A 16,074-nucleotide genomic window follows, 5' to 3' on the forward strand; every position below is an offset into this window, starting at 1 on the left:
ACGAAGAAAAAGATTAAAACATGGAAGCTAGTTGTAAAGAATATCCAAAAAAGCTTGTAATTATAATGGATGTGATCCTGAATATAAATTATTTGCAAATATGGATCTGTAATGCAAATCTCAATTACACCCAAATAATTAAGTTTATTATTATATTCGATATGTATAGCACAAGCAGAGCATGAAGCAATATAAGTTCCATAAAATACAATTACAGAAAAAATACATGGGCATTTAATTAGAGTAAATAAAAATATTAACTACAAAATAAGATGATGCAAATAAAGACTACTGGCGCTGGAATCACTAGCAGTGAATTTTGTTGAAGAATGATAATGTAAGTAGTAATTTGGATCTTTAAGTCAAAAGCATAAGCATAAAATATTTTGGCTAATTAAGGATAAAAGAAGTATTTTTACTTCTTAAAGCTTCAAAGTGCAACGAAGATTGTAAATTTCTGAGCCAGTAGGTGACAGTACCTGGCAGAGGATGATCCAATCTTAAGTTAGAAGGCACCAATAATATTACCAAACTTCAAAGCATCGCTCACCATCAAAATTCTAAATACAAAACTATTGACAGCTGGCGCGGCAGGAGAGATTCGGAAAGAACCACAGAGAGAACTCTCTCTCTCTCTGTAACAGAGAGAGATCTCGCGGTCCGCCGTGGACCGCGAGATCATTAAGGGTACAGTGAGACTTCACGGTCTACGGCAGAGAGAGATCCTCTCTCTGTAATAGAGAGAGATCTCACGGTCACCCGTGGACCGCGAGATCAGTAAGGGGAGGCACCGTGGACTGCGGTGCTGCGGTCTACAGTGTTGCGGCTTGAGCCTGGACCATGATGCCATGGTCCATGTGCTCTTCCTCACGATCCACACTCGAGGAGGAACTCAGGTCCATGCTCGAAGAGGACCTTAGCGTGGACCGCGAGAACGATGAAAAAAAAAACAAAAGATGGATTTTGGAAGGTATGGAGAAGAAATTAAAAAAATTATCTTCTAAAACGTGGTTCAAAAGATTCATACAAAAATAGAAAATAAAAATATATTTTCTTGCGGAAAGGAGTCTGATGGCTGGGGTTCTTAGCTCCAGCAGATTTTTAGGTTTATAAAGGGACAAATTATATAATTATTATATTTTTATTATGAGTATTTTTGTCAAAAAATAGCTTTTCGATAAAGCTGAAAACAGCATTTTCGGAAAGCTCCAAAATTGAGCTTCTCCCAAAAAAATTTAGTTTTAGTTTTCTGAGAAAGCTAAAATAGCTTTCCGGAATTTTTACCAAACACTCTTTTTTATCCAAAAGTACCTTTGGAGGGCCAGAAAGTGCTTTTTGGCCCTCCAAAAGCTCCCCCAAATGAGGCCTTAGTAATCGATAAGAAAGTAGAGGACAGAGTAGTGCAACATATTCCCAGCCAAATCATGTATTTAGGTCCCCAAAGAAAAGAAAGAATATTGATGCAAAAAATAGAATATACCAAAATATGTTGCTTGTAGCTTTTGTTTCATACCGCTATCCAAGGAAAAGAGATGAATCAGATTTCTGTTTTAGGTTTAATGAATAAATAGCAGTTTGCAATATTGCCTCGAGTTTATTAATTTGAGCTTTGAAGTCTGCCTTCTAGCAGCATCTTGTCGCCTATAACTATAAAATTTCCAAGGAAAACGGATGTTGTATACATCATTTTTGGGATTTAGCTGATGCCATTCCTAGCTCAGATGTCGGTGCTTTAATTTTCAGAAGCACCATTAATGGCTAATACCGGATAGGGCCAAATGAAACATGGCCCCCACCGCTCCAGCGTTCGAACTACGAAGATCTCTGTTTCAGAATCACAAATTTAAACCCCCGTATGGATCAGAAAGGAGAAGGCGAAAAGAATGATCAAGGAAAACAACACAACTTCTGAGTCATGATCATATCTAAGAAAAGAAAGTTCGTGAATTTTCTCTGGGGAACAAAAAATTAAAAAAAAAGAAGGAGAAAACGAGAATTCTTAACTTTTCTACAGAAGTTCGCATTAGCTAGCAATTTGCAGTGTGGTTAACAAAATAAAGGGAAGTCAAAGGTTTGCTGAATTAAAGACACCATTTAATGAATATAATCGACAACTTTTCGCAAGCCTACAAATGCTGAGAGTTAAGGATAATATTTGATAAGTAGAAAAACAAGTAAAGATGAACTTAAGATGCACGTTTTTGTTTTGGATACGAGGCAGACTTTTTGTGGGCTATTCATGATGCAACATCAAAACTAGTCTACCTTTTGAGTGTACGATCCATAGAGACAGATGTGATGTTCATAATTTTTTTAATGTATGCATGCATATGCATGCTCTATTAAAGGCAATGCCTAAATAATACAATGTTTTTGTGCTGAGTCTATCTTGGTTTGTATAAGTATTGGACACCTCCTAGCACAATATATGTCAAAATATTGATTAAGATAAACTAATAAAATCTAATACAATCTATCATATCGATTGATTTGATACGGACAAATAATTTTAATCAACTTTTACTTTCTCAGACATGATTTTTTTTTATTTATAAATTATAAAATCAATGCCTATATAGCTTTAATCCAATATTTTCTTATCAAACAAGATACAATTATCTTGATTCGAAAATATTGACCGAGATAAACCAAGATCTTAATTCATCTCAGTCTCGGCTAGAAGATAATTGATATATTGAGATTTAAAAATCCTAAAAATATACTATACAAGATGCTAGAGAACAAAAATAAGTTGATTTTGCTCTATAATAATAAATTGTATCTGCAATAAGAGATACACTACTCTGCTCTTAGAAAAAGACAATAACTATTTTTCTCAAAGTTCCTAATCAATATGAAGTACTGGAATTGATAGTCTACATCATTGGTCATAATTTATACAACTAAAAGCTTCTATAAATAGAAAATTATATGTTTTGGTAGTCTAATCTATGCACCAAGTAGACAAAAAGCTGGACAGTTTTCTTTACGCTAGTGCACTAACATAAAATTCAATACCTATGTCATGGCAAAACATGTTTTTATATCATTCTAGGCATTTATTTTTGTATCCGTGAGATGCAAAGATTAGAATTTTTGGTTCCAAGTATTTTTAAGGATATAAATCATAACCAAATGTATCTTTGATTTTCAACATCCATATGGTAATACCTCTCCTCTCGAAAGGTGTGTAATCCACCATATAAAATAATTATTTTAGTCTGCCAAGACTTGGAACATTTTCCTGACTTTCCCCAATCCCTTAACACAAACCATAAATTTAACTAAGATAACAAAATTTACCAAGATAAAATTCTAAATGCTCATATTTCTAAATCTTTCTCATTGCAACACAGCAAAACCATTTCTTTTCCGAAGCGAGCCGGGCATCGCCATCCGTCTACCGTCAAATGGGCTGCGGCGCGAGGGCGAGCGTGAATTCTTTTTTTTTTGATAGCGTGAATTCCTTAAACGTGCGCGTGGAAATAGAACTTCTCAGCACCAATATTTCTTGGAAGGCTCCGGCTGGATTCACATCTCAATGTCGTATTTATACCGCCGGGGAACAGGAGCTAACATCCACATTAAACCATCTGATTTTATTACCCTATCACATCGCCTTGATGAATCCCGATCCAGTGCAACTCAAATTTATTTTAGATCGATAACTACGACCCAAAACCAATTTATAATTGCTTGGCAGAACCGGTCAAATAAATTTTGCAGCAGAATCTTTATATCAAAATTTTTGTCACGCGATCACGATGGATAACTATTTTTTATATATATTTACTGTTCATATTATTTCATGAGCACAACTAGCTATATTATTATTAAAAAAAACCGCATAAATCAGAAAAAATATCGGTCAATAAAGATCCCCACAGAACGTTATTGGTCTCAGGGGCGGCTGGAAAATAGAGCTGCAACCAAAACCGGATGCTGTCGCCCGTGGAATAAGAACCTTGAGATTTACATGTACACGGCATGATTTTTAGGCCTCTTCGGCTGCAATCCCTGTTCCCAAAAACCATCGCAGCCGTCCATTTATTCCTCCAGCGCATCTTGGCCGCGAGAGAAACATAGAGACGGACGGGAGGGGGGCGGCTGCATAATCCCAGCCGTTTCCAGAAGGGGCGGTTTTTATGAGCACGTGTAGGAGGATGAGGAGCACGTGGACGTCCCCTGTCGCTTTCGGACGGACGACGCCAGCTGCACCATCCTTGTCGCACGCGTGTCCAAATTTCCGGCCCCGATGGAGAAAGCACGACAACGAACACCCTCCCGAAACCAAAATATCCTAAGAATAACGTCCGTTCGGGGGAGTTTTTTAGCGAGCCAAAAAATATTTTTTGTCCTTTAAAAATATTTTTAAATAAAAATAATATTTATTAAATATATATTAAAATATTATATTATTTTAGAAATATAGTTATCTAACTGCTAACAATTTTTTATAAAAATTCTGCTCCAACTCCCAACTGTTATACTTTCAAAAATTTTACTGCTAATAGCTCTCCAAACAGAGCTTAAAATTGGCGCCCGAAAAATTAAAACTTAAGTATATCTTATCGCAACAAAAACTCATCATTAAGATCCATAACATAAAGGAACCTTCGTAGTTATATCTTAAGTTATCTTAAGTTATACTTAAGTTATATCTTGTCATTAACATTCCCAAAAGACAAGACAATACGGGCTCAAAGATAAACAAGCCTTCTTATTATCGTAAAGGAAGAAGGGGTAGATTCGACTTTTTAGATCGTCCACCGACCAAGTCACCTTCTACCCCAATCCCGAAAAAGGCCAAAGCGAAAAGGTCCTCCCCAACCTACCGCTAGATCATAGCCACGTAGCCCCCATCAAACTTATCCGGCTCTCGCTTTATAACCGGCTAACCGCCCCCTCCCCTCCTCCTTCGGGTACTCCCCTCTATAAAAAAAAAGAAAAAGAAAACAGCGAGATCAAGAGGCAAGATGGCATTCGGTCTGGTTCTCTCCTTCCGGCCGGCCGTGACCCGTGCTTGCGCCACCCCCGGAGGCGACCGGCGGGGGCGCGGGCGGAGCGGCGGCGGCGGCGGCGGCAACTGGTGGGCCCCGCTGTTCGGGTGGTCTTCGGAGCCGGACTACATCGACGGCGGCGAGGAGGAGGGCGAGGCGGGAGAGGGGAAGCAGCGGCGGCCGGCGCGGCGGTTCACGGCGTTCACGGAGGAAAAGGCGAGGGAGCTACGGATGAGGACCTTGGAGACGGAGACCTTCCACGACGCCATGTACCACTCCGCCATCGCCTCCCGCCTCGCTTCCGATCTCCCGCCCCGCCGATCCGCCGACTAATCCCCTTTCTTAAGCCTTCGCAACTCCGTCGGCTATGATTTATTATTAGAAGGAGATCGCGAAGCCCCTCTTTTCTATTTCTTTTTCTCCTTTGTAATTTCTCTGTGTATATGAATGGAGGAATAATGCTCCGTTACGGAGATCGTGCTTTTCCTCTAGTGTAATGGACCTTGGAACATTGCAGAAAGGAATTATGCTCCATTGGCAACACTAGATCTGAATCTGAATAATTTGACAGCAATCCGAACAATTTTAGAATCTGAATCTGAAGAGCAGGGCATTTTTCCACTAGGTATAATAGTCTTTTAGATGAGAAAAGTGGAGAATCCTAGAAGAAATGTGCAGCGCTAGCTACCAGCAAATAAATGCCAAACCATACATCTCCCTTGCTTCACTGATTGACTCTCTAAACTTGCTTGTCTTAGTGCATACATTACTCTCTAATCAATCTTTTGGATCAAAATATACCGACACCTCTATATGGCATACATGTAAGACACCTGAAGAATTACCAAGATAGAGACAACATACAGAAGCCAGGAACACTCCTAAATAGACTGAAACATACATGGGACTGGAAGGCACAAAGGACAGATGCCATTGAACTTACTTTGAACAACCAATCAACCATGAATAGTTAGCTGTGAAAATTAGGTTGAGTGACAGTGAGAGCAATTCATATAAGAAAAATTAGGAAACCAAGGTGTCAAGATTTAAAGCAATGCAGAGATTCAAGTGATAAACTTATGTTGAGAAATTAATGGAGGAGAACAATCAGTTATCTAGATGTAAAGCTGAACAAGTGGAAACATATGATCAACAGGAAGCATAGGGAAATGGATTCATTTGGGTTCAGGAACCACCACACCTTTTCCATGCTCCACCATTGTAGCAGGTGAAGTGCCCTAGATTTCAGGTACGAATCAAAACCAGTAGGGTATCACCAAAAAAATGCATCAAATATATTTTTTTTTACAAAGAAAAAATCTAGATCCATTGCATGTTTCATTCATGAACATAAATTTATCACTAATCAGCCCCCTAAACTTTTTCCCAATCACTAAAATCCATAAAAAATTCCAATTTACCTTAAGATGGTAGCATATGGAGATGCCTAAAATATAAAAAAAACAGAAGCCGTGGAGATAAAAATAGGCCCGGCAAGCAAAAGCCCTGCCAGATGCGTCATGGGGCCATTAGGGCGGCTTGCATAGCTTATCAAGTATGGATGGCTAAAAACGCTCAGGTATTTGGCGAGCTTAGTCCGTCTCCACGTTTTGTGATGGAGCGGGCTCGGGCACAGGCAGCAGAAATTCTTCAAGCAGGGTTAGACCACAGATCTTTGACAGCTCGGGACACTGAGACCCCCACATTGCTTCGGCAACTCCTTATACAATTTTCTTCATCTAGGAGCCCCCACCTCCGAGTTTCCTCAAGGTCATTTTTGATGTCTCTGTCCTGGATAGAGGCAGAACGGGAGGGGCTAGTTTTGTCATCAGGAGCCCGAATTCGAGTGTGGTGGCAGCGGGGGGTGTCAGATCTTCGACACCTCGGTTCCAGGAGCGAAGCTACGGACGGCTTGGATGGATTGCGTTATGTGCAGTATGTGCTTCAGGCGACCTCTATCCTCTTAGAGGGTGATTCGGCCACGGTGATCGGCTAGATCCAATGGGGCATGAGCAGGGATAAAGGTGTTCATCCCCTGCTATGTGATATTTGGTTGATGGTGAGGGAGGGCATTACACTTCAGATCGTGAGGCTAACGGAGCGGCGGACTGGGTGGCGGCATATGTAGCGAGCCACTCAAAAGGCACCCTGTAGGTTGGGGAGAGTGAGATGCTTGTTGCATTATGGGACATTTTGTTTGTCCATTATATTGGGTGTATTCGTATTCGTGAAGTATGAAATGTCCATTTCAGCCAAAAAAAACAACCAATCCCTAAACACCGGGTTATGCCTCAACCCTATTCGAGCTGCAAATTATTTTAACCCTGAATGATTAATAAAAAGAAACAATTCAAGAAAACAAGAAAACCCGTCAACCCGACCCATCGATGACGATTTTTTTTATAAAAAAAAGAATAAGGGAAAGAGATGGTACCGAGGGGAAGAACGGGAGCGATGGGAACTGGGAATAGAAGGCGCCATGGGTGGGACCGGGAATTGGGAAGCCAGCCCTGTAGGCAGGCCAAACCAAGAGCTCGAATCAAACATATCATGTGGCACCACAGCAAATGATTCATCCATCTATCAGCTTTTTCTTTTTCCATCTTTTTTTTTTTTCTTTTTCTCTTCTAAACCAAATGTGTTACGGGGGAACTAAGCCGCCATGCCCCACGTGACCGGCACGCGCGCCCAGGAAGACTACGGCTGCCCTTTGATCCAGCGCTCCGACCCCGAGTCGGACATCCTCGGCTCCGCAGCCCGACCCCGAGTCGGCTGCCCTTTGATCCAGCGCTCCGACCCCGAGTCGGACGTCCTCGGCTCCGCAGCCCGACCCCGAGTCGGCTGCCCTTTGATCCAGCAATCCGACCCCGAGTCGGATGTCCTCGGCTCCGCAGCCCGACCCCGAGTCGGCTGCCCTTTGATCCAGCAATCCGACCCCGAGTCGGATATCCTCGGCTCCGCAGCCCGACCCCGAGTCGGCTGCCCCTTGATCCAGCGCTCCGACCCCGAGTCGGAGATCTCTTGATAACGACAGGCTATTCCCCAGAGGCACGCCGCGGCCTCCTGCTCCACTACTCCCTGCAACGGCTGTATCCGATGCTGCTCCACGATCTCCTGCATCAGCCGTACAAAGCGGAGCCCCACTATGCCCTGACGTGGCCGTACCCGGTGCTGCTCCACGACGCCCTGTAACGGCCATGTCAGTGGCCACACCATCGTGCCCCACGATAACGAACCCCCCTGAGAGACCCCCCAGCCAGGTATATATGCGGCTGGGGGGAGAAAGGGGGGGTGAGCAATATCTCCCAGAGCACTCTCTTACTTGCGATTATTACCTCTCCTCCTCCTCCAATCTCCTCTGACTTGACCGTCGGAGGGCCATCACCACCCTGGTGGTGGTGCAAGGCTTGTTTGCAGGTTTCTTGGCGGAAGGTGGAGCGCAACCAACACCAACCAAGACAACTCAGACGGAACCCCGTTCACACCGCAGTGCCAATCGTTCTCGGTTTGGACCACCAGCAACAGTTGGCGCTAGAAGGAGGGCCCGAATCTTAGAACGATCGTAATGGCACGGCGAGGTGGTCGTGGAGCTTCCAATGCTTCCGGTCGCGGAGCCTCTCGCGCCTCCGGCCGGGAGGCTGCTGCGTCCCCAACGCACTCTCAGCAGCACTCCACCGCCCCTTCTCCCATTCAGACGGTCGAAGCTGCTCAGTTCGACCAGCTAGCCCAGCAGGTTCGCACCCTCGCGGAGGCAGTGCAGAATCTGCAGGGTGTGATCTCTCGGGTGCCGCAACGGGCTCAGGAGCCGCTGCCCCCCGAGCACTCGCCTCTTCCTCACAACCCGCGCTCCTTCCTCTCCCATGGAGAGGAGCGCCGGCGCGAGGAGGATTCTCGAGTGCGGTCCATTCTGCCAGGACCTTCTCATCGGAGCTGTGCGGGGTACGAGAGGCGGACCCGGGCGCGTTCTCAGACACCCCAGTCCTCGAGGGGCCCGCACTCCAGTCGGTCCCCCTCGCGCCGCTCCTTGTCCCCCACCCACCGGTCGCGCTCCCTGGACCGGCGGGTGGACGATCTCCACAGACAGCTCCAGGTCCTGAAGGGCCACTCCAAAGATCCCTTCGCTGACTTGGAGATCTCCTCCCAGCCGGCGCTTGCCTCGAGGATCCTGCGGACCCCGAACCCGCCGGGGTTCAAAATGCCGGCGATCGAACCCTACGACGGGGTGGCGGACCCGCGGGACCACGTGGAGAGTTTCGGGACTCTTATGCTCCTCCATGGAGCATCGGATCCGCTCCTCTGCAAGGCCTTCCCGGCGACCCTCCGTGGCCCGGCAAGGGCATGGTTCGCCGGCCTGGAGGCTAACTCCATCCAGTCCTTCGACCAGTTCACCCGCTTCTTCATCAGCCATTTCGCCGTCAGTAGCAGGCGGCGACTGGTCTCCGACTCCCTCTTTGATGTCCGGCAAAACGAGGGAGAAAGCCTGCGGGATTATCTCACCCGCTTCAACAAGGCTACACTGGAGGTCCGGAACCTGAGCCAGGAAGTGGCACTCTCAGCCCTGAAGCGTGGCTTCCGGAAGGGCAGACTCACCTTCTCCCTGGACAAACGCCTGCCGCGGAGCTTCCCGGAGCTGTTATCTCGGGCAAACCAGTATGCAGACGCCGAGGAGGCAGCCTCCCACCGGAACAAGGAGGCCGCCGAGGCCCCTCTAAAGCCCGGAAAGAAAAGGCGAAAAGAGGCACCCCAGAGGAGGAGCCCGACGCCTCAACGCCGGCGCAGAAGCCCGTCACCAGCAAGGAACCACGGCGCCACACGACCTCGTTCACCGCCCCCCTCTTAAGGTGCCTCCGCCCTTCGGAAGCGGCTTACGCCCTCAGCGAAGTCCACGAAGGCATCTGCGGATCGCACCTGGGGGCTAGGTCCCTGGCACATAAGATCATGAGGCAAGGCTACTATTGGCCGACCTTATTGGAAGACTCAAAGGATCACGTACGGAAATGCGACGCCTGCCAGCGCCACGCCAACATCCAGAGAGTCCCCTCTGTTCCCTTGGCGCCAATCACCGCCCCCTGGCCCTTTGCACAGTGGGGAATGGATATCCTCGGACCATTCCCCATCGCTTCGGCCCAGCGGAAATTTTTGATTGTCGCCATCGACTACTTCACCAAGTGGGTGGAGGCAGAGCCACTGGCCACCATCACGGAGGCGCAAGTCCGGAAGTTCGTAAAGAAGAACATCATTGTCCGATTTGGGGTACCTCGGGTCCTCATCTCGGATAACGGTCGACAGTTTGATAACAAGCATTTCCGAGACTTCTGCGAGGAGTTCGGGATCGAACATCGGTTCACGTCCGTGTCGCATCCCCAAACCAACGGCGAGGCCGAGGTCACAAATCGGACAATCCGGGTGTCATGTACCCCTAGGTCCACATATCTCCGCTCGCGCCCAGGCCGTATCCTCCTCGAAGAACCCGCGTATCGCGGCCGCTCAACTAACACTCCTCGCAAGCAGCAGCTGGCGATCCGATTTCCCAGGTAACGCATTAATTAGCGTTTAATGCCCTTCTCGTGTTCCCCCAGGCAACGCTTAGAGAAAAGGAGAAACATGATCGCGGCTGGCCACGGAGAAACCCCGTCGGGCAGCGAGCGACAAGCGCACGACCAGCGAGCGGAATTTCCCGAGGCTCGGCCCTCGGATGCCTGGCTAGCCCGATGATCATCCCGGGAGCAGACTAGCCGGAAGCCCCGACCGGTCGTCTCGGCTTGCGCCAGCCTTGGCCGACCAACGAGTGGAATGTCCCGAGGCTCGGCCCTCGGATGCCAGGCTAACCCGATGATCATCCCGGGAGCAGACTAGCCTGAAGCCCCGACCGGTAGCCTCGGCTTGCGCCAGCCTTGGCCGACCAACGAGTGGAAGGTCCCGAGGCTCGGCCCTCGGATGCCAGGCTAACCCGATGATCATCCCGGGAGCAGACTAGCCTGAAGCCCCGACCGGTCGCCTCGGCTTGCGCCAGCCTTGGCCGACCAACGAGCGGAATGTCCCGAGGCTCGGCCCTCGGATGCCAGGCTAACCCGATGATCATCCCGGGAGCAAACTAGCCTGAAGCCCCGACCGGTCGCCTCGGCTTGCGCCAGCCTTGGCCGACCAACGAGCGGAATTTCCTGAGGCTTGACGGCCCTCGGATGCCTGGCTAGCCCGATGATCATCCCGGGAGCAGACTAGCCGGAAGCCCCGACCGGTCGCCTCGGCTCGCGCCAGCCTTGGCCGACCAACGAGTGGAATTTCCTGAGGCTTGACAACCCTCGGATGCCAGGCTAACCCGACGATCATCCCGGGAGCAGACTAGCCTGAAGCCCCGACCGGTCGCCTCGGCTTGCGCCAGCCTTGGCCGACCAACGAGCGGAATTTCCTGAGGCTTGACGGCCCTCGGATGCCTGGCTAGCCCGATGATCATCCCGGGAGCAGACTAGCCGGAAGCCCCGACCGGTCGCCTCGGCTTGCGCTAGCCTTGGCCGACCAACGAGTGGAAGGTCCCGAGGCTCGGCCCTCGGATGCCAGGCTAACCCGATGATCATCCCGGGAGCAGACTAGCCTGAAGCCCCGACCGGTCGCCTCGGCTTGCGCCAGCCTTGGCCGACCAACGAGCGGAATTTCCTGAGGCTTGACGGCCCTCGGATGCCTGGCTAGCCCGATGATCATCCCGGGAGCAGACTAGCCTGAAGCCCCGACCGGTCGCCTCGGCTTGCGCCAGCCTTGGCCGACCAGCGAGCGGAATTTCCTGAGGCTTGACGGCCCTCGGATGCCTGGCTAGCCCGATGATCATCCCGGGAGCAGACTAGCCGGAAGCCCCGACCGGTCGCCTCGGCTTGCGCCAGCCTTGGCCGACCAACGAGTGGAAGGTCCCGAGGCTCGGCCCTCGGATGCCAGGCTAACCCGATGACCATCCCGGGAGCAGACTAGCCTGAAGCCCCGACCAGTTGCCTCGGCATGCGCCAGCCTTGGTCGACCAACGAGTGGAATTTCCTGGGGCCTAACCCTCGGATGCCTGGCTTAGCGCCGGAAGAATTTCCTGAGGCCTAACCCTCGGATGCCTGGCTTAGCGCCGGAAGAATTTCCTGAGGCCTAACCCTCGGATGCCTGGCTTAGCGCCGGAAGAATTTCCTGAGGCCTAACCCTCGGATGCCTGGCTTAGCGCCGGAAGAGTTTCCTGAGGCCTAACCCTCGGATGCCTGGCTTAGCGCCGGAAGAGTTTCCTGAGGCCTAACCCTCGGATGCCTGGCTTAGCGCCGGAAGAGTTTCCTGAGGCCTAACCCTCGGATGCCTGGCTTAGCGCCGGAAGAATTTCCTGAGGCCTAACCCTCGGATGCCTGGCTTAGCGCCGGAAGAGTTTCCTGAGGCCTAACCCTCGGATGCCTGGCTTAGCGCCGGAAGAGTTTCCTGAGGCCTAACCCTCGGATGCCTGGCTTAGCGCCGGAAGAATTTCCTGAGGCCTAACCCTCGGATGCCTGGCTTAGCGCCGGAAGAATTTCCTGGGGCCTAACCCTCGGATGCCTGGCTTAGCGCCGGAAGAATTTCCTGGGGCCTAACCCTCGGATGCCTGGCTTAGCGCCGGAAGAATTTCCTGAGGCCTAACCCTCGGATGCCTGGCTTAGCGCCGGAAGAATTTCCTGAGGCCTAACCCTCGGATGCCTGGCTTAGCGCCGGAAGAATTTCCTGGGGAACGGCGGAAGAATTTCCCCGAAGTTGACCTGCTCGAAGCGCGCGCGCCTCTCCGAGGAACGGCGGCAATCCCGAAACATCACTCCCTTCACCTGTTCCCCTTCTGGTTCCAGGCTCGGAAGTGGGGGGCTACTGTTACGGGGGAACTAAGCCGCCATGCCCCACGTGACCGGCACGCGCGCCCAGGAAGACTACGGCTGCCCTTTGATCCAGCGCTCCGACCCCGAGTCGGACATCCTCGGCTCCGCAGCCCGACCCCGAGTCGGCTGCCCTTTGATCCAGCGCTCCGACCCCGAGTCGGACGTCCTCGGCTCCGCAGCCCGACCCCGAGTCGGCTGCCCTTTGATCCAGCAATCCGACCCCGAGTCGGATGTCCTCGGCTCCGCAGCCCGACCCCGAGTCGGCTGCCCTTTGATCCAGCAATCCGACCCCAAGTCGGATATCCTCGGCTCCGCAGCCCGACCCCGAGTCGGCTGCCCCTTGATCCAGCGCTCCGACCCCGAGTCGGAGATCTCTTGATAACGACAGGCTATTCCCCAGAGGCACGCCGCGGCCTCCTGCTCCACTACTCCCTGCAACGGCTGTATCCGATGCTGCTCCACGATCTCCTGCATCAGCCGTACAAAGCGGAGCCCCACTATGCCCTGACGTGGCCGTACCCGGTGCTGCTCCACGACGCCCTGTAACGGCCATGTCAGTGGCCACACCATCGTGCCCCACGATAACGAACCCCCCTGAGAGACCCTCCAGCCAGGTATATATGCGGCTGGGGGGAGAAAGGGGGGGGTGAGCAATATCTCCCAGAGCACTCTCTTACTTGCGATTATTACCTCTCCTCCTCCTCCAATCTCCTCTGACTTGACCGTCGGAGGGCCATCACCACCCTGGTGCTGGTGCAAGGCTTGTTTGCAGGTTTCTTGGCGGAAGGTGGAGCGCAACCAACACCAACCAAGACAACTCAGACGGAACCCCGTTCACACCGCAGTGCCAATCGTTCTCGGTTTGGACCACCAGCAACAAAATGTATCATATATTATGGATACAAATACGGTCCAAAATCAAAATATAATAGATTTTGAAGTACATGAGGCAGCTTTCTCTTCCCTATCCAAAGAGTATTTCTCTAATGATTGGCCACATATAAAGCTATCCAATTCGCTGCCCGTTAACCTCTTTATATATGCTTTGCCTGCAATATTATTTCACTATGGAGCATAATCCGAATATTCTGGTAGCCGCCCACCCCACCAACAGCCTTCTGTTTCGATGCACTAATCAGACGGACAATGCCACCTAGAATTTGGTGCGACAGCATTGATGTAGGGAGAGATTGGAGACCCAGCTGCTTGGGTGTAATGAAAAGATGTTCATTCATTAACATCACATGAAGAAGATGGTTACCTTGGTAGTGATATTGCTGATCATGTTCTAATATCTAAAATATGGACAGTTCCATGTGTTAACGTACGAGGGCCGTAGCTTTCATGGGAAGGTATTGGTTACGGCTCGTTCGCTCTTGTTATTATTTTTTTATTTTTTATTTAAAAAATGATTGTAAAAAATTTAAAAATATGTTTGATACTAATATTCTTATTTTTTGAAATTATTTTTATTATTTACAGAAATTTTGAAAGTATAAAATTTTTATTTTTAATATTTGTAAAAATTAAGACTTATATTTTTTACTACAATCTCCAACATAGACGCCGATATTGTGATCGTCACCTTCGGAGCCATCATCAATCGCATCATCATTGCGGCTCCCATCGCCGTCACATCTCCACCATAATTAAAAGTGTGGCCGGATTAGTTCAGATTGGTTTGGTTCATACATGGAGCTGAACTGATTTGAATGAATTTTTTTAAAAGCGAACCGACTAATATCTATAAAACTTTTTGAAACTATCCCAGAAAATTAAGTTTAGTTCGGTTTAATTAATTGGATCAATGTTCAATAGATTTGGCTAAATGAGCTAGATAAAATCTAAATATAAAAATTTATTTTATATAAAAAATAAAAAAATCTGTATATATATATATATACACACCTACAGGTACATATATGTGCTTGTAGTTGGTTCAGTTTGGTTTAAATTAATTTTTTAAAAATTCAAATACAAACTTAATTAAATTTATTTCGTACCAAATTAAATTTTTTTAAAAAATTAATATGAGCTGAAACAAAAAAATTTGATTTGAATTAGGTTTATGATTAAGCTTGTTTTCTACACATCCCTAAACATAATATTGTCGCCATCTTTGCCGTAACATTATGGTCATCATTGTTCTGTCTTCACTGTATTATTATTGTGATCACAATCATCGTCGCCAACATATTACATCTATCATCACCGCTATCACTATCACTATATTTATATTATTTTTAAATAATTAACTATACATAAACATATTTATACTTTTAAAAATTTTGAAAAATAGAAATAAAACAATTAATTTTTTTTAAAAAAAGAAAAATATATAAGTGATGCCACATGATATCTTACGCTCTTGTGTCTCATCTTTCTGAAACATATGGTTTATTTGGGAGGTCAAATTTGGTACAGCTCTGATTTCAAGTACCCCTTGTGCACCAAATTATGGTTTAAAAAATTATCAGTCCAGACGGTCAAGCCATCCTCCTCGCGAGGTCGATTCTCGATCCGTCCAAATGAAGAGGCGAGAAGCATTGCATGGTCCCCAAATTCCAGCTTCGGGGCCGAGGGCTAAAATCCTGCAAGAAGGCTTATGTGGGACCAGCCTAAAGTTCCTCAAGGGGCAATGAGCCACATGGGGGATGATTAGGTCTGGTCGGGTAAGCATTAGAATAAGTCCCATGCTGGGGGGTCCCATTTCACTGTGCTCTAGCTAACCATGTGCAAAGGTGGCCATCGGGTCGGGACGAATCAGATAGAAATTGGATTGGGCACAAGTTAGGTAAAAAATTTATTGACCCAAATCCGTGATATTTAATAAATTTATCAAAAGTTCTGATCAAAATCCAATTATTTTATTAAATAGATAATTAACTCGATCTACAATGAGTTAAATCAAATTAGACGGTAAACTAGGTTAAGCATTGTCGTCCCTAAATTTATATGAAGTTGGAAGATTCGCCTTGTTTTTCTATTATATAAATATATTTAACAAGAGAAATCTTGACCAGATTCTAAAACATGATCACGTATCAAAAAGGCAAAAGCAGTTGATATGCAATTTGCACACTAGAAAAGCAACATGCCAGCCTTGTATGTTTTTCTCACATGTGCTATGATTCATCCTGCCCTTTGTGTACCTTGGTTGCCCCTGTCGTGAAGTTGCAAGAACAATGTCCATTGAATCATGGAAAATACCTCAT

The 16,074-nt window shown here is 47.9% G+C and overlaps 1 protein-coding gene across 1 annotated transcript; it reads left to right on the forward strand.

The window, feature by feature from the left end:
- Positions 1-4,915: 4,915 nt before the first annotated feature.
- Positions 4,916-5,597, forward strand: LOC103708795. Its single transcript, XM_008793880.3, has one exon. The coding sequence runs from the start codon at positions 4,977-4,979 to the stop codon at positions 5,331-5,333; it is 357 nt and encodes a 118-aa protein (XP_008792102.1). The 5' UTR covers positions 4,916-4,976; the 3' UTR covers positions 5,334-5,597.
- Positions 5,598-16,074: the final 10,477 nt, after the last annotated feature.

Source organism: Phoenix dactylifera, chromosome 8, assembly GCF_009389715.1.
Source record: "Phoenix dactylifera cultivar Barhee BC4 chromosome 8, palm_55x_up_171113_PBpolish2nd_filt_p, whole genome shotgun sequence".
Classification (NCBI taxonomy): Eukaryota; Viridiplantae; Streptophyta; class Magnoliopsida; order Arecales; family Arecaceae; genus Phoenix; species Phoenix dactylifera.

What these genes read in the sequence shown, in the direction of transcription:
- LOC103708795 (XM_008793880.3), top strand. Translation starts at nt 4,977, where the DNA reads ATGGCATTCGGTCTGGTTCTCTCCTTCCGGCCGGCCGTGACCCGTGCT.